The 24,065-nt window shown below is 42.9% G+C and overlaps 1 protein-coding gene across 1 annotated transcript in view; it reads left to right on the forward strand.

The window, feature by feature from the left end:
- Nucleotides 1–22,219, forward strand: part of VSIG10L2 (V-set and immunoglobulin domain containing 10 like 2) — a 42,181-nt gene extending 19,962 nt beyond the window's left edge. The window contains exons 7-12 of the mRNA XM_060787350.2: nucleotides 2,817–3,107; nucleotides 6,307–6,612; nucleotides 16,795–16,917; nucleotides 20,177–20,201; nucleotides 21,034–21,161; nucleotides 21,592–22,219. Coding sequence (XP_060643333.2) covers nucleotides 2,817–3,107; nucleotides 6,307–6,612; nucleotides 16,795–16,917; nucleotides 20,177–20,201; nucleotides 21,034–21,161; nucleotides 21,592–21,710 — 992 coding nt within the window. The 3' untranslated portion in view covers nucleotides 21,711–22,219. The remainder of the gene's footprint in view (nucleotides 1–2,816; nucleotides 3,108–6,306; nucleotides 6,613–16,794; nucleotides 16,918–20,176; nucleotides 20,202–21,033; nucleotides 21,162–21,591) is intronic.
- The last annotated feature ends 1,846 nt before the right edge of the window (nucleotides 22,220–24,065 follow it).

Below are 24,065 nucleotides of genomic sequence, written 5' to 3' on the forward strand. Positions count from 1 at the left end.
TCTCACATATTTATACATGGCTATCATGTCTCCTCTCAGCCTTCTCTTCTTCAGGCTAAACATGCCCTGCTCTTTAAGTCACTCCTCATAGGGCTTGTTCTCCAGACCCTTGATCATTTTAGTTGCCCTCCTCTGGACACATTCCAGCTTGTCAATATCTCTCTTCTCATTTAAAATCACGCAATCCAATATCATAGTCCATGGCCTTTACAATTTGTCATGCACTATTCCATATTTTCTTATTGCACTGAATGTTTGGTCATACATCTTTAGCCTTTTCCTAAAACTCAAGAGGGAGGGGTTGATCTAATTTCTATTCTTCTAAGAACCTGCGTACAGGCCCGTAGCCAGGATTTCGTTTCGAGGGGGGGGAGCTGAATTTTTTTCAGGGGGGGTTTCGGGGGGGGGGGCTGAGTTTCGGGGGGGGGGGGCTGAGTCTGAGTGAAAGAGGGTCTAGCCTAGCAAACCTTTTGTATCATTACCCCAATACCCCCATGCATATGGGATATATTGAGTATGGTGATCAGATCATGATATGAATAAACATAACAGTTTAAATAATGCACCAGTAAGGCCTTTTCACGAACCACCATGAGAATTTCGGGGGGGGGGGGGGCTGAATCCCCCCGAGCCCCCCCCCCCCCCCCCCCGGCTACATGCCTGCCTGCGTGTTACATATTTGAGATAAGATCCTACACATGCACATAACCCCACTGCACAGTTCCCTATTCTCCCACTACCTGGCAGAAGTCCATGTTCCTGTTACTTCCTAGTGGGAAACAGAAGGAATGGGGAGGTGATTCAGCATAGAGTTTCAGTTTGGTTGGGATGGGAGGGAAGGAGTGAGGGTATGCACTCAAATGGTGTGCACTTCTCTTTTCCTCCCCCCAGGAGCTGAAAACAGCAGAATCTCAATGCTCTGAATGATCTCCTCTTCCATACCCTTTCCTCCTGGGGATTGAACACTGCCAGGCACGAGAAGGTTTTGGATGGAGCACAAGGACAAGAGACTAACTCTCTATATGCCCTGACCAAAAAGGGACTTATACGTGTGTGTAAGTCACCAACAAGACACTGGCCTTAGTATGAGGGTTGTACTATTTATTTATCGTGTCAGGAGCAAACCAAACTGTTTATTTATTTATTTATTTATTTATTTATTTATAGTATTTATATTTGTAAATAATAACAACAACAATAATATTAATTGCAAAGACTCTGGCACAAGCGAGTAAAAGTGGTCCCAGTGGTGATCGGCACACTGAGTGCAGTGCCTAAAGACCCTGGCCTGCACTTAAACACAATCGGTGCTGACGAGATTACCATCTTCCAGCTGCAGAAGGCCATCTTACTGGGATCTGCACACATTATTCGCCGATACATCACACAGTCCTAGACACTTGAGAAATGTCCGACGTGTGATCCAATTCAATAGCCTGCAGAGTGTCTGCTGTCGACTCATCTTGTTGTGTTTCAAATAATGATGATGATGATGATTTATTTCTTGACCACCTCTCCTCAAGGCCCGAGGCAGGTTACAACATTGCTAAAACACATTCTTTAAAATACATGTATTAAAACGTATTTCCACAAAATACATATTAAAATATGCAAAACAGCGATTAAACATAAGTTGCAAGTTTAAATTTCATCATTAAAGCTGTCTGAGTAAAAAAAAAAACGCCAACAACCCATCTGGCCCAGGTGTTTTTCCTATTTTGGACTTAATAATATTACAAATTTCCCTCACTGTTATAGAACTTTTCATAATCTGTCTTCGAGGCTCTGTCTTTGGTGACTTCTGCTTCCCTAGATACTATTAACTTACTTTCTCTGTTCCGTCTCCCAGGATCATGGGTTTTGCATTACCTTTTAGTTGCTGGAAACAGTCTCTCCTTGTGTTTCTCCCAGGCTGCTGCAGCCTTTGCTAGGCCTAAAAGGTTAGCAGCCAGAGGCAGGAAAGCCAGTTTGCAGGCTCTCTGCAATGATTGGCCAAAGAGTAGCTCTTTGGGCCTGCCCCTGCTTCCAGGGTAGAAGCATCCATTTTGGAGGTCTCCCTGCCCCTTCAGAAGAATCCATGATGTGCTGTTGGCAGACAGGTACCTCCGAAGATACCATTGTAAAAACAATTGAGTCATATATATAAAACAATTGAGTTTGATTGAGTTATTTAGTTAGAGATAGATAGATTAAAAGAGAACTATTTAGATAGTTATAGAGGATTATCTAGATAGTTATAGAGAAGTTAATGGAATATTGACTTTATTGAGCGATAGCTAGTATTGAGCAGTTGCCTCCAAAGCTAATCCAGGCCTATAGATAGAGGAAAAGCCTGTCTTTCTCCGACCATAGGGGCTCAGGGTTTGAGAAAAGGATCCCAGAATTCATTTTACCTTTTTTGGAGAAAGATTGCCTCAACTACTGAACCCCAATTGACTGTTTGTTTTGTAATATTGATAAGCTGAGCCAAGTCTACCAGGACTTCGTGAATAAATGCCCTGTTTGATGTTTCAAACTTGCAGTGGACTCAGTTATTCAAGAAAGCTCAATCTTCTAAAGAAAGACCCCAGCAGTTTGCCCAGACCTAGATAGCAGCACGTCAAAGTTTTATTTTAAAGCGTCTGGGCGTAACGGCACATTCTCCAAAGAAATATATGGACATTTATATAAAGTATAATAATATGGATGAAGTACCATATATTAATGTTATCTGTTATTACAGATTTCTTTCTTAAAATGTTGTTCTGAGAACGAAGTGTTCAAGCCAATGTTTTTTCATCAGTACAAACCATAAGTCCTATTGTTTTTCTGTGCAGAACCTCCCAGACTTGTGGTGGAGAGATCCAAGGTGACACTCTTTGAAGGCAACGGGGTCCAGTTGGCTTGTCACCTCCTAACGGCTTACCTGGGCTCAGAAGTCTTCTGGTACAACAACAAGAACCAAGTCATTAGATCTGATGCCAAGAAATACAGACTGCAGAAGGAGAATGCTTGGTTCAACTTGACCTTGCAGGATACAGAGTGGATGAAGGACAGTGGCATTTATCGTTGCGCTGCCATTAATGCAGTAGGCAATGCCTCTGCCTTCGTCAACCTGCAAGTTAAGAGTAAGTAAATGAATGTTCAGATAAGCCAAATAACCCCTGTTTACATATTCTAGGCAAAATTAATGCATGGAATAGAATTTGATTAAGAGAGGCGTAGTATCCCATATGTATACATATGTAAAAAAAAATGGAAAAGCTGACTGCTCTATTGTAGTATGAGCTTTTGTGACTATCACTTTGCTTTTTCAAATGTGCTTTCTACATAATTCCAACTTACAGCAACCCTATCCTAGAGTTAAAATTGACAAGAATTATTCAGAAATAGTAATTGAATTCTTTTAAGGGTTCCTTCTCTCCTTCCTTCCCTCTTTCTTTCCTTTAACTTTTTTATTCCCTTTTCTCCTTCCTTCTTTCTCTACCTTTCTACCTTTCTTTCTTTCTTTCTTTCCTCCCTTCCTCCCTCCCTCCCTCCCTTCCTTCCTTCCTTCCTTCCTTCCTTCCTTCCTTCCCCCTTTCCCTCCCTCCTGCACAATTATATGGCAGTATAGACTCATATATATGTCTATGGATGTTGGTTGAATAAATAATAATAATAATAATAATAATAATCATCATCATCATCATCTTTATTTATACCCCGCCACCATCTCCCCAGTGGGGACTCGGCATGGCTTACATGAGGCCAAGCATGACCTGTTGCATATATATATATATATATATATATATATATACACACACACACACACACACACACACACACACACATATTGTGACGATGTGTAAGTTTTATTTCTTTAGTTATGTGTAGTTTGGACAGAGGTTTAGGGATGGTAAGTATGGGAGATTATGTTTTGTGGGAGAGGGTGGCTTGGTGTTAGCTGAGTTGCCATAGCAACAGGGGCGGAGCCAACCGCCTCTTCAGGAGGCAGCTGTGTTTTAAAAAGTCAGTCAGTGGCCGGAGAGCTACTGAGAGAACACTGAGTCTCAGGGTGGAGATTCAGGGAATGTAGTTGTAAGCCGGTGAGCTACAGGAAGGGCCTGATTTCTCTAGTGGGAGAAACAGGGAATTAGTCAGTGGCCGGAGAGCTACTGAGAGAACACTGAGTCTCTAGGTGGAGATTCAGGGAATGTATCTGTAGCCAGTGTGCTATAGGGAATTCTGTTAAAATAAGCCTTTTAGCTTATTTGTTATATTAGGGCAGTTGTCCAGAAGGGTTACATCTGCTTAAAGAAACTTCTTGAAGACTGTGCCTGAGATTACTCATGAAACATTACTATTGTAACCATCAAGATTTGTGCCTCTTTTGAAGAAACAGTTAAACTTATTATACTGCTGTTAAAATAAACTTGTTACTGTTCTCCTCAAGTCTTGCCTGATACAGTTTCTTCTAAGTTGAACAGCCTGCAATACTAAAGTCAGCCAGAAACAGTCCCTTTATAAAATAGTTCCTAGGCTGATATTGATCGTTGCCCGGCTTCCCTCATAGATTAGGTGGCAATGGGTGCTTTACCACGCGCACCTTCACAATTGGTGGCATTCGGTGGCATTAAAACGGTCATCGTTACAATTGGTGGCAGCAGTTTAACGACTCCTTTACACATATATATATACACACACATGCTTACAATACTTTATATATTACTATTTTATATATTGCTATATAATACATATGTATTTCATAATATGTAAACTATAATATATATTATAAAACATGTTATCTATCTATATATATTATATAAGATATAATTACAATATTTTATATTATATAGATTACTATATAATATGTTACTATTATATACTACTATATAAATGGACTCCTAGAATAGAGTTGGAAGGGACAGTCCACAAGTAATGAGAGAAGGAGGGAAAGAGGGAATGAAGGGAAAATGAAAGAGGGAATAAAATATCTTTTAAAAAAAGGAAAAAAGAAAGAGGGAATGAAGGAGGGAAAGGGGGAAGGAGAGAAGGAGGGAGGGAAGGAGGGAACGAAGGAAGGATGGAAGGAGAGAAGGAAAGAAAGAAAGGTAGAGAAGGAAGGAAGGAGAAAAGGAAATAAAAAAGTGAAAGGAAAACAGAGGAAAGGAAGGAGAGAAAAAACGAAAGACAGAAAGAGGGAGGGAAGGAAGGAAGGAAGGAAAGAGAGAAGGAAGGAGGTAACCAAAGAGCAAAGGAAGCGAGGAAAGAAACAAGTAGAGATGGAAGAAAGAAGAAGAGAAAGAAGAAGGGAAAGAAAAAAGGGAAGGAAGGAAAGAGGGAGGGAGAGAAAGAGGGGGGGAAAGAAGGAAGGAGGGAAGGAGAGAGGGAAGGAAAGAAAGGTAGAGAAGGAGGGAAGGAGAAAAGGAAATAAAAAAGTGAAAGGAAAACAGAGGAAAGGAAGGAGAGAAGAAATGAAAGACAGAAAGAGGGAGGGAAGGAAGGAAAGAAAGAGAGAAGTAAGGATGCAACCAAAGAGCAAAGAAATGGAAAAAAAGAAAGAAGGTAGAGACGGAATAAAGAAGAAGAGAAATAAGAAAGGAAAGAAAAAAGGGAAGGAAGGAAAGAGGGAGGGAAGGAGGGAAAGAAGGAAGGAGGGAAGGAGAGAAGGAATGAAAAAAAGAAAGGTAGAGAAGGAGGGAAGGAGAAAAGAAAATAAAAAAGTGAAAGGAAAACAGAGGGAAGAAAGGAGAGAAGAAACGAAAGACAGAAAGAGGGAGGGAAGGAAGGAAGGAAAGAGAGAAGGAAGGATGTAACAAAAGAGCAAAGGAAGGGAGGAAAGAAACAAGTAGAGATGGAAGAAAGAAGAAGAGAAATAAGAAGGGAAAGAAAAAAGGGAAGGAAGGAAAGAGGGAGGAAAGGAAGGAAGGAGAGAAAGAGGGAGGGAAAGAGGGAAAGAAGGAAGGAGGGAAGGAGAGAAGGAAGGAAAGAAAGAAAGAAAGGTAGAGAAGGAAGGAAGGAAAGAGAGAAGGAAGGATGTAACCAAAGAGCAAAGAAATGGAGGAAAGAAAGAAGGTAGAGATGGAAGAAAGAAGAGGAGAAATAAGAAAGAAAAGAAAAAAAGGGAAGGAAAGAGGGAGGGAAGGAAGGAGAGAAAGAAGGGGGGGAAGGTTGGTTGCAGCAACCATAGTGGGTACAGCTAGTACTAAAATAAATCAGTTAATCTTAAAAGTTCTGCTATAATTACTTAATAATGTTTGACTAATTACAATTAGTTAATAATATATTGATTATATTGATGAGAGAAATGAATTAGTAATCAGGCTTTCTTTGCCTGCTTTTCAGAGTATCCCACTCCACCGAATGTGACCATTAGCAAGCTGATGTACATGCGTCACCGCACGGAGGTGGAACTGGAGTGGCAAACCCAAGGCTCAGGGAACCTGACTGGCTTTGTGGTGCAGAGGCGAGAGGCCAAAAAGGCCACCAAAAAGCAGCTGGATGTCTCCTGGGAAATAGTAGCTAGCGATATTGACCCAGATATTCGTGACCAGAAACTGGGCGGATTAGATCCTGCGGTGGTGTATGCGTTCCGCATCCTGGCTGTCAACCACCGTACCACTGGGCACCCCTCGGAGGTGAAGACACCAGGTGAAGTGGGAACCTGGGAACGTTCTGCCACCGGCTGTGACAAAAACCCAAATTGTCAATTGTGTTATACTTCCTGAGGAGAGAAGCTGCATGTCTAGAATTCAAGAAACTGAGGAGTAAGGGAGTAACTGGGAAAACCAAGATAGAAAGATGAGCAAAAGCATAGTCAGGATCCAGTTCCGAGTTTCCACAAAGCAAGGCAGCTAGAAATAACAATAGATATGATATATAACATATAGATACATGTGCCCATCAGATGAGAAGACTCATCAGAATAGAAAAGCTCATTATTCTGTCCAAATCATGACTCCTGGCTTCTTGGTCCTCAATTGGCATTTGGCCCTACTTTGATGAGTTGAATCTTGAATTTATTTATTTTATTTATTTATGACATTTATTTGCTGCCCTTCTCACCCCAAAGGGGACTCAGAGCGGCTTACAAGATATATATACATACAATACATTATACTATTAGCATAGTACATATGCTATATATGTACTATATATATATATATATATATATATAACTATATATTACTATATATTATATATTACTATATTGTACTATACCATTATATTGTAATATTATTGGGAATATTACGTGCAATATAAAATATATAATTATAATATCATATTATTATTATTATTATTATTATTGTATTACATTTCTTCACGGTTCAGAACTTATTCTGTACGAATTTCATATGAGGTTGTTTTGTAGAGGACTTGAGATTTTTTTAATGGAGGAAACAGCAACAGTCCTGATGCCCATCTTGGGCATGGAGGTTCTCCTCCAAAGTTCTCCTCCAAAGTTACATATGGCAATTATTCAATGCCTTAAACACATATAAAAATTAAGCTTAAAAACAATTGGATTTATTTATTTATTCCATATCAAAAGCATTGCATAAATTAGTACAAATTTATTCCTTTTTTCCCTTCCTTTCTTCAGTACAAAACTGATAAAAATAGAAGGAACGCTGGCCGCTAATTATCTTTTGACCAAAAACGGGCAACAGCAATGGCACTGTCTGTAGCCTCTAACAATTCTTCCTCTGTACATGAGGCAGGGCGTAGTGGACAAGCGTACAGATGCGGAGTTGTCTGTTCTGCTCCACAGTCACATATAAAATGTTTAAAAATTACATTTAATATTAAAACACGCCAATCAAAAATCAAAAACACGCTCTGAGTCCCCTTCGGGGTGAGAAGGGCAGCATATAAATGTCATAAATAAATAAATAAATAAATAAATAAATAAATAAATAAATAAATAATCTAAGGCCATTCTATAGCCATTGCACACATTCCAATTATATTATATTATTGCACTACTTCTCCGAAGGTCTGATCCTACAGCCAGGTTTTTACTGTCTTTCTGAAGGCTAGGAGGGAAGGGGTGATCTAATGGCACTGGAGAAGGAATTCCACAGATGAGGGGCCACCACTGAGAAGGCCCTGTCTCTCGTCCCCACATCCTGAAATAGGATATCCCCAGACGTGTCTGATGCATACTGGGGCCTTGTCTTCCTTTTGTTTCCCCCATAATGTATGATGTGGATGGGATTTCCTCCTTTCCCTTGTTATGTATGGAGGGAAGGAGTGTTTCCAGCCCAGTTTACCTGTCTGAACGTGTCTCCCTCTATGAACCACCTTGGAGATTAAGATCTTCTAGGGAGGACCTGTTCTCGGTCCCACCTTCTTCTCAAGTGCAACTGGTGGGGACGAGAGACAGGGCCTTCTCAGAAGCTCTGAGATACATGTGCATATCTCCCTCTATGAACCACCTTGGAGATTAAGAGCTTCTAGGGAGGACCTGCTCTTGGTCCCACCTTCTTCTCACGTGCAACTGGTGGGGACGAGAGATAGGGCCTTCTCAGAAGCTCTGAGATACATGTGCATATCTCCCTCTATGAACCACCTTGGAGATTAAGAGCTTCTAGGGAGGACCTGCTCTTGGTCCCACCTTCTTCTCACGCGCAACTGGTGGGGACGAGAGATAGGGCCTTCTCAGAAGCTCTGAGATACATGTGCATATCTCCCTCTATGAACCACCTTGGAGATTAAGAGCTTCTAGGGAGGACCTGCTCTTGGTCCCACCTTCTTCTCACGCGCAACTGGTGGGGACGAGAGACAGGGCCTTCTCAGAAGCTCTGAGATACATGTGCATATCTCCCTCTATGAACCACCTTGGAGATTAAGAACTTCTAGGGAGGACCTGCTCTTGGTCCCACCTTCTTCTCACGTGCAACTGGTGGGGACGAGAGATAGGGCCTTCTCAGAAGCTGTGAAATACATGTGCATACCTCCTTCTATGAACCACATATTTCCCTCTATGAACCACCTTGGAGATTAAGAGCTTCTGAGAAGGCCCTATCTCTCATCCCCACCACTTGCGCTTGAGAAGAAGGTGGGATCGAGAGCAGGTCCTCCCTAGAAGATCTTAATCTCCAAGGTGGTTCATAGAAGGAGACACGTTCAGACAGGTAAACTGGGCTGGAACCATTCCTTCCCTCCATACATAACAAGGGAAAGGAGGAAATCCCATCCACATCATACATTATTTATTTATTATTTATTTATTTGCTGCATTTGTTAACCGCCGCTCTCAGCCCTAGAGCGACTCGCGGCGGTGTACAACATATAAAAAACAATTTACAATAAGCTACAACGACAAAAACCAACAAATCACTAATACACAATCATCTAATTACACTAAAATAATCCGCTCCGTCTTATCGTAGAATCATAACCAATCTCGTAGTCCATATTCCGTTCCAGTTGTCATTTCCAGTTACTGTAGCACTCAGTTAAATGCCTTCTCGAATAGCCATGTCTTCAGGCTCTTACGGAAGGACATAAGGGAGGGCGCCTGTCTGATGTCAACAGGGAGGGTGTTCCACAGCCGGGGGGCCACCACCGAGAAGGCCCTTTCTCTCGTCCCCGCCAGACATGCCTGTGAAGCAGGCGGGATCGAGAGAAGGGCCTCCCCAGACGATCTCAAGGTCCTCGTGGGCTCATAGGCTGAGATGCGGTCCGAAAGGTATTTTGGGCCGGAACCATTTAGGGCTTTGTAGGATAACACCAGCACCATTATGAGGAAAACAACATGAAGACAAGGCCCCAGTATGTATCAGACACATCTGGGAATATCCTATTCCAGGATGTGCCACCTAGCCACAGAATAGCCCTCTTTGATGGTCTGGGTGCTCATTGTTGACAGTCTTGGGTGAGATGGGGAAACGTTGTTCTTCGATAGACACCTCATTTTATTAAAGCCAAGTTGATTGAGAACAGAATGAGAGAGGCAAATGTGCTTGTGAGTCTGGAATGTTATTGGAATGACCAGAAAGAAACTGTTTCTGCCTTTGCTTCTTCCAAAGCCTCTACTTTTGGTTTCTCGGCATTCTGTTGTGCTGCTGCTGCAACTGCTCTAGCTTTGGTTTTGATTGTGGTTCAGCTTGCTATCCTTTCCCCCATCTTGCCATACTGCACGAGGCTGCCGGGTATAGTTGTTTGAAGCCAGGTGGCACTGGCAAGTGCATGCCACTCTTGGGGTGGGGATCGGGTTGGCGAGGGTCAACTATGTGTGATAGGTTGACATTCCTCTGTACCAACGTCTCTTCTTAATTGCACGGTGTGGTTAATCCTTCCTGCTGTGGTTCAATTTATTTTTCTGGAATGTGTACTTTACCTTCATAATATAGATGCACCTAGCCCAGGCATGGGCAAACTTGGGCCCTCTGGGTGTTTTGGACTTCGACTCCTACCATTCCTAACAGCCTCAGGCCCTTTCCTTTTCCCCTTCAGGTTCTCAAGTCACTCCTGACACGGAAACAAAACAAAACAAAACCATGCCCCATTTTTTTCGTCTTGCCTGAAACCAGATATTGACTAATGTGCATTGCTTGTGGGATTCTGGAAATCCAGATGAGGATCACAGAGCAGATTTACAAACAGTGCTTCATTGCAGAAGATTCCTTCTCTGTAGTAGTCTGGTGATCAAAGTATGAGGGTTGAATGAAAAGTAATTCCTCCACCTTTGTAACTCCTCAACAGATGGCAGTACTGGTATGCGGCAGGTACTGGCTTGTTTGGTAGACTCTCCTCTACAGTTCCGTTTTGGAAGGAAGCCTTAGCATTGAATGGTTGTGTTGTTAAAATACGAAGTATGGAACCTTGCGCAGACGGTCAGTTAATGTGACTTAAGTTTATTTATTTATTTATTTATTTATCATGTCAGGTGCAAACCAAACAGTTGTATTGCATTTTTAACAAACAAACAAACAAAACACAAAGTTTGCAAGCTTGGTAGTTGATTAAATGTCCTTTGACCAGTAGCTGGCCACTTAGAGTGCCTCTGGAGTTACTATAAGAAGGTCCTCCATTGTGCATGTAGCAGGGCTCAGGTTGCATTGCAGTAGATGGTCTGTAGTTTGCTCTTCTCCACACTCGCATGTCGTGGATTCCACTTTGTAGCCCCATTTCTTAAGATTAGCTCTGCATCTTGTGGTGCCAGAGCGCAGTCTGTTCAGCGCCTTCCTAGTCGCCCAGTTTTCTGTGTGCCCAAGGGGGAGTCTCTCATTTGGTATCAGCCATTGATTGAGGTTCTGGGTTTGAGCCTGCCACTTCTGGACTCTCGCTTGCTGAGGTGTTCCAGAGAGTGTCTCTGTAGGTCTTAGAAAACTATTTAAGTAATGTGCAGTCATTGAATTCTTGACAGCAGAAGGTGTCACCCCAAAGGAGATTCATCAGAGAATGCAAGCTGTTTATGGTGATCATGTTGATGTGAGTACTGTGCGTTGCTCGGTGAGTAAGTTTAAAGATGTTGAAGTGAGAACATCTGACGTGCATGACAAAGAGTTGGATGTCCTGTGACAACAACCACCGAGTTCCACAAGCAAAAGGTTGACAGATTGATTCAGGATGATCATATCACTCAGAGAGAAATTTCAAGCATAACTGGCATTTCACAAGAACGTGTGGGTCACATTATTGCTTTGCTTGCCTATCAGAAGATCTGTACACGATGGGTACACAGGATGCTGACGCCTGAAATGAAAGCGCACAGACTTGAAACTCCAGAGACTGGATCTCTCCACCATACAACATCCTCCATGCAGTCCAGATTTAGCACCGTCTGACTCCATCTGTTCCTGATAATGAAAGAAGATCTGCTGGAACATCATTATGCTTCTGATGAAGAGGTTGAGAGAACTTTGAGCCGCTGGTTGCGGAAACAGTGTCGACTTCTTCCGTGATGGCTTCAGAAAACTTGTTTGTTTATTTATTTAGAGTTTTTATAACCTGGTCTTCTCGACCTCCGAGGAGGGACTCAGGCCGGCTAACAACATAAGATTCAATACAATAAGAAAAAACAGTATGTTCATTTATGTTCATCGTTGGCAGAAATGTATCCAATTGTCTGGTGATTATGTGGAAAAGTGAATAGTGGTAGTTAAAGAGCACAGTCTAAGGATTATTTCTGTGTTTGATTTATTAAAATATTCCCATCCAAACCCAAGTAACAAAGGTGGAGGCATTACTTTTCATTCAACCCTTGTTATAGTAATATTTGACTTGTAATGAGTTATTATCTGTGCAAGGCATTAATTTGGAACAGAGAGACAAAGTCACGATTCTCAAGAACTCCAGAAACACAGCACCGATGTAAGGAATGTTTGGTCCTGCAGATGTTTTGGACTACAACTCCCACAATTCCTTGTTTTTGCCTCTATTAAATTAAACAGCTGGAGGGGGAAGATTCCTACCTTGACTTAGATGACTGCATCTGGATATATTTATGCAATGTCATACTATTACACAAGATATTTTCCAGAGAAAGGTTTGAAAACGGATATCTGTTTTGGGTCATTTGTTTTGAACCAGGAAGAGAGATGATTGTAGATTGCGCATAGTGTTGCCTTCTGCCCAGGACTCAGCACAATATGGGCGTAACTCTGCCAGAAGGACCTGGCAGACATGGCCGACTCTTTATCTCCATAAGGACCACAGCTGTGGCAACAAGTCTGGGTGCAGGTCGGGGACAGCTTTGGGAAGGTGCAAAACCAAAATGAAACACTCAAGAAAAACAAGCAAACTATTTGCCTGGAAAAACGAAGGAGATTGGAAACAGATGCGCCGAGGAATCAGTGGGAACCTCAGGAGGAGGGAGAGGAGAGTTTGTGTAGAGCTTTATTGAAGGTTTCCTTCGACAGAGAAAGTATCCCCCAAAGAGGCTGTGCTGCCAAGGGCCAAATGTGAGAGGTCCGTAAAATCCTCTGATATTTCTTCTCTCTTTAAAAACTCATAATAACCACAACTTGGTCTGGAGAGGAAAAGAGAATCAATATGGTTTACGGCACAGGCTTTCGTTGGGAACGGAAGAGAATCACTCTTGCCTTGTGTATCCCGTGCCTGTCAACCTTTGACAGATGAGAACCAGGACACATGGTCAAGTGACATCAGGGCATGGTGAAGATCACAAAAGTTGCTCATTAGGGAGAAGAGATAAGCTATGAGAGGCTGCAGGAGTTTGTTTTTGCTTGGGTTGTTAAGAAGGGCAAGATTCTTAACAAGTCAGAACTTCCTGACTGTGAGAGCCGTTCAGCAGTGGAACTCTCTGCCCCGGAGTGTGGTGGAGGCTCCTTCTTTGGAAGCTTTTAAGCAGAGGCTGGATGGCCATTTGTCAGGGGTGATTTGAATGCAATATTCCTGCTTCTTGGCAGAATGGGGTTGGACTGGATGGCCCATGAGGTCTCTTCCAACTCTTTGATTCTATGATTCTATGATTCTATGATTCTCATTCTGAGATAACTGAGACTGGATCTACACTGCCATATAATCAGGGGCGGCTCAACCCATTACACAAAGTAAGCATTTGCAGTATAGTTGATTTTGCCCAGGGGCGCTCTTGAGGCGCTCTTGGGGGAAAATAGACCTTGACATATGCGAGTTGTAGTTACTGGGATGTATAGTTCACCTACAATCAAAGAGCATTCTGAACACCACCAATGATGGAATTGAACCAAATATGGTGTTGGAGGAAAGTGCTGAGAGTGCCTTGGACTGCGAGAAGATCCAACCAGTCAATCCTCCAGGAAATAAAGCCCAACTGCTCATTGGAGGGAAGGATACTAGAGACAAAGTTGAAGTACTTTGGCCACATCATGAGGAGACAGCAAAGCCTAGAGAAGACAATTATGCTGGGGAAAGTGGAAGGCAAAAGGAAGAGGGGCCGACCAAGGACCAGATGGATGGATGGCATCCTTGAAGTGACTGGACTGACCTTGAAGGAGCTGGGGGTGGTGACGGCTGACAGGGAGCTCTGGCGTGGACTGGTCCATGGGGTCACGAAGAGTCTGAGACGACTGAACGAAATGAACAACAACAACAACAATGGCACACAGAACTCCCACGACGAACAGAAAATATATATCCGTGCTTGGTTGGGGGAGGGGGCGCCAAAATACTGTTTACTTACCATTGAAAACTACCTAGAGCCACCTCTGCATATAATGCAGTTTCCACCTGAACGTTGGGAAGAACTTCTTAACTGTGGGAGCTGTTCAGCAGTGGAACTCTCTGCCCCAGAGTGTGGTGGAGTCTCCTTCTTTGGAGGCTTCTAAACAGAGATCTGTTGGGGGTGCTTTGAATGCTTCTTGGCAGTGGGTTGAACTGGATGCCTCATGAGGTCTCTTCCAACTCTATGGTTCTATGATTCTATAGCCATACAATGCAGTTTAACTACATGTTATGGGTGTAGGAAAACTGAACATATACTTACTTTACTCAGGCGATCCCTTGTTCTCCAAGTAGGATTTTTTTTTTGTCATGTCATGACCGACTTGAGAAACTGCAAGTCACTTCTGGTGTGAGAGAATTGGCCATTTGCAAGGACGTTGCCCAGGGGATGCCCGGATGTTTTTTGATGTTTTACCATCCTTGTGGGAGGCTTCTCTCATGTCCCCGCATGAGGAGCTGGAGCTGATAGTGGGAGCTCATCCGCGCTCTCCCTGGATTCGAACCTGCGACCTGCCAGCCCAAGGGTTTAACCCACTACACCATCGGGGGCTCCTCCGAGTAGGCTAGTCTTCCAAGATCAGTGTACTGGTCGGTCCATAGGTGACTGTGAAGCCCTAGTCTTGATCTGCATCTTCTCCCACAGTGCGAGCATTGGTTTCCAGGTGGAAGGTGGTCCTGGTTGGGGTTGGCTTGACATGCCTTCCTCTTAGCACATTTCTTTCGCCCTCCATTCGTACCTCTTCAAATTCTACAGCACTTCTGGTCACAGCTGACATCCAGCTGTAGTGCTCAAGGGCCAGGGCTTCCCAGTTCTCAGTGCCTATGCCAGAGTTTTTAAAGTTGGCTTTGAGCCCATCTTTCAATCTCTTTTTCTGCCCACCAACATTTCATTTTCTGTTCTTGAGTTCGAAGTAGAGCAACTGCTTTGGGAGATGGTGGTCGGGCATCCGGACATGGCCGGTTCAGTAGAGTTGATAGTGGAGGACCATCACTTCAGTGCTGGTGGTCTTTGCTTCTTCCAGCACACTGACATTTGTCCGCTTGTCTTCCCAAGAGATTTGCAGGATTTTCCGGAGGCAGCGCTGATGGAATCGTTCCAGGAGTTGCATGTGACGTCTGTAAACAGTCCATGTGTCACAGGCATAGAGCAGGGTTGGGAGGACAATAGCTTTATAAACAAGCACCTTGGTATCCCTATGGATGTCCCGATCCTCAAATACTCTCTGCTTCATTTGGAAAAAAGCTGTACTCGCAGAGCTCAGGCAGTGTTGTATTTCAGTGTCAATGTTGACTATTGTGGAGAGGTGGCTGCCAAGGTAGTGGAAATGGTCAACATTTTCTAATATTACACCATTAAGCTGTATTTCTGGGATTGGAGAGGGATTAGCCAGTGGGGAGGGATTGGTCAGTGGGGGATCCTTTGATTTTTGAGCAACACTCAAAAAGCAAGGGAATTCCAGACAAGATTCAATCAGGGCCAGCTAACACCTCCCAACAAAGTATCTTTCAGGCAGCAATCAGCCAAGCTTAGAAGCTGCAAGGCCATTAAATGCTAGTCAAGTGACCAGTTGCAACATTCCCACTTGCCTCAAATAGACAAGAGTTCTTTCTCCCACCCTAGACCTTCCACAGATAGACAAACCCCACTTGCCTAGTTTCCAGCACACCTCACAACCTCTGAGGATGCCTGCTATAGATGTGGATGAAACATCAGAAGAGAATGCTTCTTGAAGATGGCCATACAGCCTAGAAACTCACAGCAACACATTGAATATGTTTAAAATGGATCAGAACTCCTTCAGGTATACAAATGAGAAAACTTTTTTTTACTTTGCCCACCCCCAAATGTGCACCTAAGCAGAAGGACAATAATAAAAAGTGACAAAAATAATCTTAATTCCGATTTTATAAACGTTTAATACAAAATATTCCTAGGTCAGCTACTCAAGCGGCAACTACTACGGAATTGCAAAGCCCAGTGCATAAAACCTGGCAGAAGCTACAAAAAACACCTGTATGGAAATAACAGGTAACCCCCCAAGATCGACGATCAAGCAGAAGTAGGCCAACATTAGGAAGAACTTCCTGACTGTGAGAGCCATTCAGCAGTGGAACTCTCTGCCCCGGAGTGTGGTGGAGGCTCCTTCTTTGGAAGCTTTTAAGCAGAGGCTGGATGGCCATTTGTCAGGGGTGATTTGAATGCAATATTCCTGCTTCTTGGCAGGGGGTTGGACTGGATGGCCCATGAGGTCTCTTCCAACTCTTTGATTCTATGATTCTATGAAAGCCATCCAATCAAAACAAATCCTCTTAATCTGCTTCAGGTCTGATGGTTGGACTCCTCTAGAGAAAGGCTTTGAAGATTGCCTTGTGTATGTAGACAACTCTAAGAGAGGAGATGATTCTGATAACCGCATTCTTGATTCAATTGAGTGTCTCCCAAATACTTTGAACAAGAGTTCCTATCTTTCCTGTCCAGGCATTGTAGGAGTTATAGTTCTACCTATCTGGGTGGAACCCCACTGGGGAAAACATGTTACTATTCCAGGCATGTGTAAGAAAGATCCGTGTTTTATGCTACTCAGGAGTTCCTGAAAACCAGAAGCTGGTGGGACTCCATGGCCTTCAACAGCATCTCCCCTTCCCTTTGTCTTACAGCTGACCCTCCTTTCAATGCTTACCCTGCTGTGATTGGGGCTGGCGTGGCCGGAATGATTGTCGCAACGATCACATCCCTTCTGGTCTTCCAGTACATCGTCCGCAACCGGGAGAACAACCCAAGTGAGTGGCTGAAATGTTGCTGTGTAGTTTCCCCTTTCCCTAATCCAAGGAATCCTAAGAAATCCTCTGCAGGAATGGGTTGGTTACGCAGGGAGGGCAAATCTATATAAATAAAAATGTAATGTTCGTTTGTGGGATTCACAGTACTCAAAAACCACTAGACGAATTGACACCAAATTTGGACACAACACACCTCTCAGGCCAACGAGCAACCATCACTCATAAAAACACTGAAAAACACAACAGAAGGGACTTAAAAGGCCAAAAAAACCCAACAAAAAACACATTACAATGCATGTGCAAAACCACATATATACACAAACACACATATATTTACACATACACAAATATGCACACACAAAACAAATATACACAGACTGGGCCACAGCAATACGTGGCAGGGGACAGCTATTATCTATATAAATAAAAATATAATGTTTGTTTGTGGGATTAACAGAACTCAAAAACCAGTGGACGAATTGCCTCCAAATTTGGCCACAAGACACCTACTAACCCAAGGAGTGACCATCACTCAAAAAAAAATTAATTTTGTCATTTGGGAGTTGTAGTTGCTGGGATTTATAGTTAACCTACAATCAAATAGCATTCTAAACTCCACCAACGATGGACTTGAACCAAACGTGGCAGAACTCCCATGACCAACAGAAAACACTGGAAGGGTTTGATGGGCATTGACCTTGAGTTTGGGACTTGTAGTTCACCTACATCCAGAGAGCATTGTGGACTCAAACAATGATGATGGATCTGGACCAGACTTGGCATAGATATTCCATATGACCAAATATGAAGACAGATGGAGTTTGGTGAAAATAGACATTCACATTTGAGAGTTTTAGTTACTGGGATTTATAGTTCACCTACAATAAAAGAGCATTCTGAACTCCATCCAATGATGGAATTGAACCAAACGTGGCAGAACTCCCATGACCAACAGAAAACACTGGAAGAGTTTGATGGGCATTGACCTTGAGTTTGGGACTTGTAGTTCACCTACATCCAGAGAGCACTGTGGACTCAAACAATGATGGATCTGGACCAAACTTGGCATGGATATTCCATATGACCAAATAAGTAGACAGATGGAGTTTGGTGAAAATAGACATTCACATTTGAGAGTTGTAGTTACTGGGATTTATAGTTCACCTACAATAAAAGAGCATTCTGAACTCCATCCAATGATGGAATTGAACCAAACTTGGCACACAGAACCCCCATGACCAACAGAAAATACTTAAGGCCACCCAGTCCAACTCCCTTCACCAGGGCAAGAAAACATAATCAAAGCCCTCCTGACAAAGAGCCATACTGCCATAGATATAGGTAAAGGTAGTCCAGTCATGTCTGACTCTGGGGTGTGGTGCTCATCTCCATTTCTAAGCCGAAGAGCCAGCGTTGTCCGTAGACACCTCCAAGGTCATGTGGCCGGCATGACTGCATGGAGCGCATGACTGCATGGAGCTCAGCAGCTCAGTGCTTTAACCCACTGCACCACCGGGGGCTCCTGCCATAGATATAAGTAGATATATATGATTCACACACAGAGAGAGATAATATTGTAGATTTGAAAGGGACCCCTAAAGGAGGACAATTCTATGTTTCATGTTCCAGAGTAGGCAAATCAGACAATCGCCACATTAACACTGACAAAGAAACAGCAAGAAATACTGTTTACCCACAAGCAGAAAGAAATTACATATTTTAGAAACCAACACTTTCTCATTACTTTATTTTCCTGATCACCAGACTGGGCCACAGCAACGCATGGCAGGGGATGGCTAGTAAATAAATATTCAAATGAGGGCTTTTGGAGCATCAGGTGCAAGGGTGAAGTGAAAATAGCACAGTTATCCATGGGTGTAGGGGTTCTTTGCTCCAATTGTGTTGCTATGGGTTTAGTCTTCTCTTGAAAGAACACGCCAAGATACCATACATCTTTATTGCTCAGAATACAATAATATAGCACTACTGCCCATCTATATAGGGCCTTAGCTACAATGTATTTTGGTGAGGTACTTAAAATTCTCCGTCCTCCATGAGACAGGGCCATAGAGTTTAGTGCAGCTGGGACTTCCTACTCCCAGTTCAGGGAGTCCCTATCTAGCTGCCATGTCGGCCCAATACAGTGTCCAGGATGTCAGATCAGGCCTGAATTATCAGTTAGCGTAGAAGGGGGTCTTGGTTTACTTCCTCAGATGCAAGTAAACAATCTATGAAATTTTAGGCTACCAAGTTTGTTTTTTCAGTTATTCTCCAAAGTGCTGCAAGATCCTTTTGCATATTGTTAATTTAGACCAGGTATGGGCAAATTTAGGCCCTCTGGGTGTTTTGGACTTCAACTCCCACAATGTCGTGTACTTATTTATTAACTTACTTAGGTGATCCCTCGTTGTCTAAGTAGGATAGTCTTCCAAGATCGGTGTACTGGCTGTGGGTCCCTAGGTGACTGTGGAGCCCATTCTAAGACCTGCATGTTCTTCCGCAGTGAGGGCATCGTTTGGAATGTGGTCGTGGTCGGGGTTGGCTTGAAACGTCTTCCTCTTGGCACGTTTCTCTTTCGCTCTCTATTCGTGCCTCTTCGAAATCAGCTTCTGGTTTTCAGGAACTCCTGAGTGACATAAAACATGGATTGTTTTGATTGTTTTGATTGCAGCACTGCTGGTCACAGCTGACCTCCATCTGGAGCACTCAAGGGCCAGGGCTTTCCACATCTCACTGTCTATGCCAGTTTTAAAGGTTGGCTTTGAGCCCATCTTTACATCTCTTTCCCTGCCCACCAACATTCCGTTTTCCATTCTTGAGTTCAGAGTAGAAAAACTACTTTGGGAGATGGTTGTCGGGCATCCAGACAATGTGGCCAGTCCCGTAGAGTTGATGGCGGAGGAGCATCGCTTCAATGCTGGGGGTCTTTACTTCTTCCAGCACGCTAACATTTGTCCGCTTGTCTTCCCTAGAGATTTGTAGGATTTTTTGGAGGCAACACTGATGGAATCGTTTTGGGAGTTGTATGTGACATCTGTAGATAGTCCACATCTCGCAGGCGTATAGCAGGCTTGGGAGGACAATAGCTTTATAAACAAGCACCTGTAAGCACATATTTGCACTCTTACACATGTAGTGTAAGAGTGTAAATATGAGCCCTATTGCAGAAATCCTTCCTTGAACAATTTTGTGGAGTTTCATTTGACTTCTCTTGCAACATAATTCTTAAAATTGTATTATTTTTATCCTTATTCCACAGGGTTGCACGACCTCCTCTTCAGAATGTAAGTAGCATCCAAAGGCTGTCTTCTTTGCCGCTTCCTATCTCTTATTGGCCCTTGTTGGTAAATCCCAGGGTTTGGTCACTATCCATGAACTGTGGGCATCAAAAAATGGAAGTGCTGCCATTTATATTATGCTTGACCACGTAGAAGTTTGACCCAAGTATTAAAACATATACCACTTAGTCAAACGTGCAACATGTGTATTGTTGTTGTTTATTCATTCAGTCAGTCACTTCTGACTTTTTGTGACCTCATGGACCAGCCGATGCCAGAACTCCCTGTCAGCCGTCACCACCCCCAGCTCTTTCAGGGTCAAGCCAGTCACTTCAAGGATACCATCCATCCATCTTATCCTTGGTCGGCCCCTTTTCGTTTTTCCTTCCATTTTCCCCAGTATCATTGTCTTCTCTAAGCTTTCCTGTCCCCTCATTATGTGGCCAAAGTACTTCATCCTTGTTTCTAATATCCTTCCCTCCAATGAGCAGTCGGGCTTTATTTCCTGAAGTATGGACTTTAGTGTGTATTAGTATCTCTAAAATACTTCAGTGTGTATTCGAATCTCTAAAAAGAATCAGTGTTACAATCCTACGACACTGCGCACAGAAGACAGGAGACTTCCCATGTTCTGTTGAAAACTATTGGGCAACTGCAGGAGGGAAGCAATTGTCAACTGAGCTGCCACACAAAAATGGATCAGAAGATTGGCGAAGTTTTGAAAATCAACATGCAAAAACTTCTAGTCAGAGTGTGGCAGCACATGAGAGGTGAATAGACTTGAATACAGAGACAATATATATGACTGATACCCCTCCAATATATTCCGACCCTTTAGGGCTGGTGCAGAAGCTCGTGAACACATCAGCACTCCAGAGGATGCTGAGACAGCGGTGGGGCCAGATGTTGAAGCTAGTGAGCAGGTTGGGGAGCCTTCCACTGCAGCATCTGGGGAAGCATCTGCAGGTGTGCCTAAATCATGCTTTACTTGGAAAGAAATGGTAACAGAGGTGGCATTTGTATACTCACTGAAATGTTAGCAGCACCAGATAATTGCACATGAAAAAAGAGTTTTATTCTGCCCTATGCCAATCTTTTTGCACGAGATTGAAAGGTGAAATAAGGCACAGGGCTCTCATGTCTTTAGTGTCGGAGTAGAGGAGGGCACTTGAGCAGGTGACAAGCAAGACCTGCTGAAAATCCCTTTTCCACACAAGTTCATCAAGTACTCTCATTTATTTCACCTGGAAACCCAGGTACATAAGAAGTCGGAACTTCAAGCATAAATATATTTTCACTAAAATGGTACCAGATGAATATTGTTATGCAAGCTAGCAAAAGCAGATTAATGCAGGAGTCGTGGAGTAGCCTTAGAGTATGTCTTGTCTTTCTACAGAGCTTAGTCCAGAGGACACTACCGGAGGCCCAGAGGATCCTGCAGCAGCCCCAACTCCAGAACCCACTGCCGTTGATGATCCAGTTAATGTTACCATCACAGTAACAGCAACTCCGTGACTGCTGGGAAATCTGATTTCATGGGCGTCAGTTCAGAATAACTTATGGAGTGCTTTTTTTCAGCACCAGGGAAGGATAGTGATATGGGAAGAAACTGTAGGGCTCACGAGGATGTCCATCTGGGCCTTGAACTGGGCAAGAACTGTCCTCTCACTTGTCCTGTTGTTTCTACATCTTGGGGAAGGAGCGGAAGTGAAGGGGCAGATGGTCATCTCAGAACATAGATCTCCCACAGTGTGGTTGGCAATGAACAAACTGCTTTTCTGTAGACCTTCAAGTGATTCTTTTTGTGGGAAAGCCAACAAAGCAGTTTTGGGTCAACATCTGGGAGCCGCCTTCAAGAAGGCACTTTAGCTTTCACATGACTTCAGAAAATGCAGAGAGATTTCAGGTGGGACATACCTTATCCAATTGAGCTGATGGTTTGGGATACTAAGTGGGTCTGGAGAAGGTTGTTGCTAATGCTTGGTTTTACTGATGCTGCTGTTAAACAGTTTGCTCCACAGACAGTATATGTGTTTATCTTTATTTTAATTAATAGTTGCAAAATTAGTGAGAAGTACTTGGAAGAATAAGAAAACGGGTGGTCTTGAGCTTGAATTAAGTGATTCTTGAGTAATTCCTCACTTTGGAACCAATGCAGTTATGTCCAGCTTTGTAGTGTAGTGATTTTTGGTATACCAATGCTAAGAGAATAGAGAAAAACAGTGAAGGAATCCGAAGAATGGACTGAAAGGTTTGCACAGTTCACCATTGTTCAAAGGAATGAGAAAGGAGCAAATGGGCACATATGCTAACAGACGTGCTGACTCCATCAGATTAATCCCCCTTCACCTTCATCCAGTCTCAGGACATCAAATGTCAACAGCTACTTTACTGCAGGATGCATTCCTTTCATTGTCTCCTAAGGAGAAACACTATGGGAACCGACAGGCTCTTGAGCATCCATCCTGCCTCATCTGCTGTGGAATCTGCACATTGTCTTCTCTTGTTGCCATGTTGTCTAGGCCAATGAAACAATGGTCCTAAGCAACTGGGACAATGGATCTCATCTGCAAATAAGAGCCAGGCTAAGACTCAGAGAGATTCTGCTCACCAGCTGGGCTAATGAATTGGTGGGAAATTGCATCTGTTCGCCAAACAGGCCACTGTCCCCAACCCAGTTACTTTTTAGTAGACAATCGTTTCCGTAGCAAACCTCCTGCCCAAACAAGCAATATACACACAAACCACTATATCCAATCAAAGTAAATTCTGCACCTGAACTTTTTTAAAAAAACAACAACACCTTGGTATTCTGCATCCTTGCAATGAGAAAAGCAACACACAATTTCTTTCAACCATGTTTTACAGGTCGCTCTGGCCAGAGCATATAAGCAATGACTTTCAGTTAACTCAATTACCTTTTGGAAGGTGTGTTTTGCTTTTTGTCATTGTTAACATGTGTCTCTGGTTGTACATATCTTCAACGTAACTCCCAACCTATACAGTTCACAGAGCTTTTTAAAAATAGGAAAGCAATACTCAGAAGTGATTTTGCCACTTTCTTCTAACACACTTACAGCAGAGTGTCACTTATCCAACATAAACTGGCCGGCAGAACGCTGGATAAGCGAAAACGTTGGATAAGGCGGGATTAAGAAAAAAGCCTATTAAATCTCAAATTATGTTATGATTTTACAAATTAAGCACCAAAACATCATGTTTTACACCAAATCAACAGGAAAGGCATTTCAATACCTGGCAGTTATGTAATAATTACTGTATTTATCAATTTAGCACCAAAACATTGGAATGTATTGAAACAGCGGCAGATCTGGGCGGGAGGCAGACTGCATTGGATAATGTAGAACAGGGGTCCTCAAACTTTTTAAATAGAGGGCCAGGTCACAATCCCTCAAACTGTTGGAGGGCCGGATTATAATTTGAAAAAAAAAAACATGAATGAATTCCTATGCACACTGCACATATCTTATTTGTAGTTCAAAAAACACTTAAAAACAATACAATAATTAAAATGAAGAACAATTTTAACAAATATAAACTTATTAGTATTTCAATGGGAAGAGTGGGCCTGCTTTTGGTTAATGAGATAGGATTGTTGTTGTTGTTGTATGCTTTCAAGTCACCTCAAACTTAGGTTGACCCTGAGCGAGGGCCGGGTAAATGACCTTGGAGGGCCGTATCCGGCCCCCGGGCCATAGTTTGAGGACCCCTGATATAGAACATTCGATGAGCAAAGGTTAGATAAATGAGACTCTACTGTATTTCAAAACTTCAAAACTTTCTTTTCACTGTTTGTAAGGACAAACCAGATTTAAGATGCATTACCAGTAGTAATCATTACAACTGACA

The sequence above is a fragment of the Anolis sagrei genome, chromosome 7 (genome assembly GCF_037176765.1).
Source record: "Anolis sagrei isolate rAnoSag1 chromosome 7, rAnoSag1.mat, whole genome shotgun sequence".
In the NCBI taxonomy this organism is placed as follows: Eukaryota; Metazoa; Chordata; class Lepidosauria; order Squamata; family Dactyloidae; genus Anolis; species Anolis sagrei.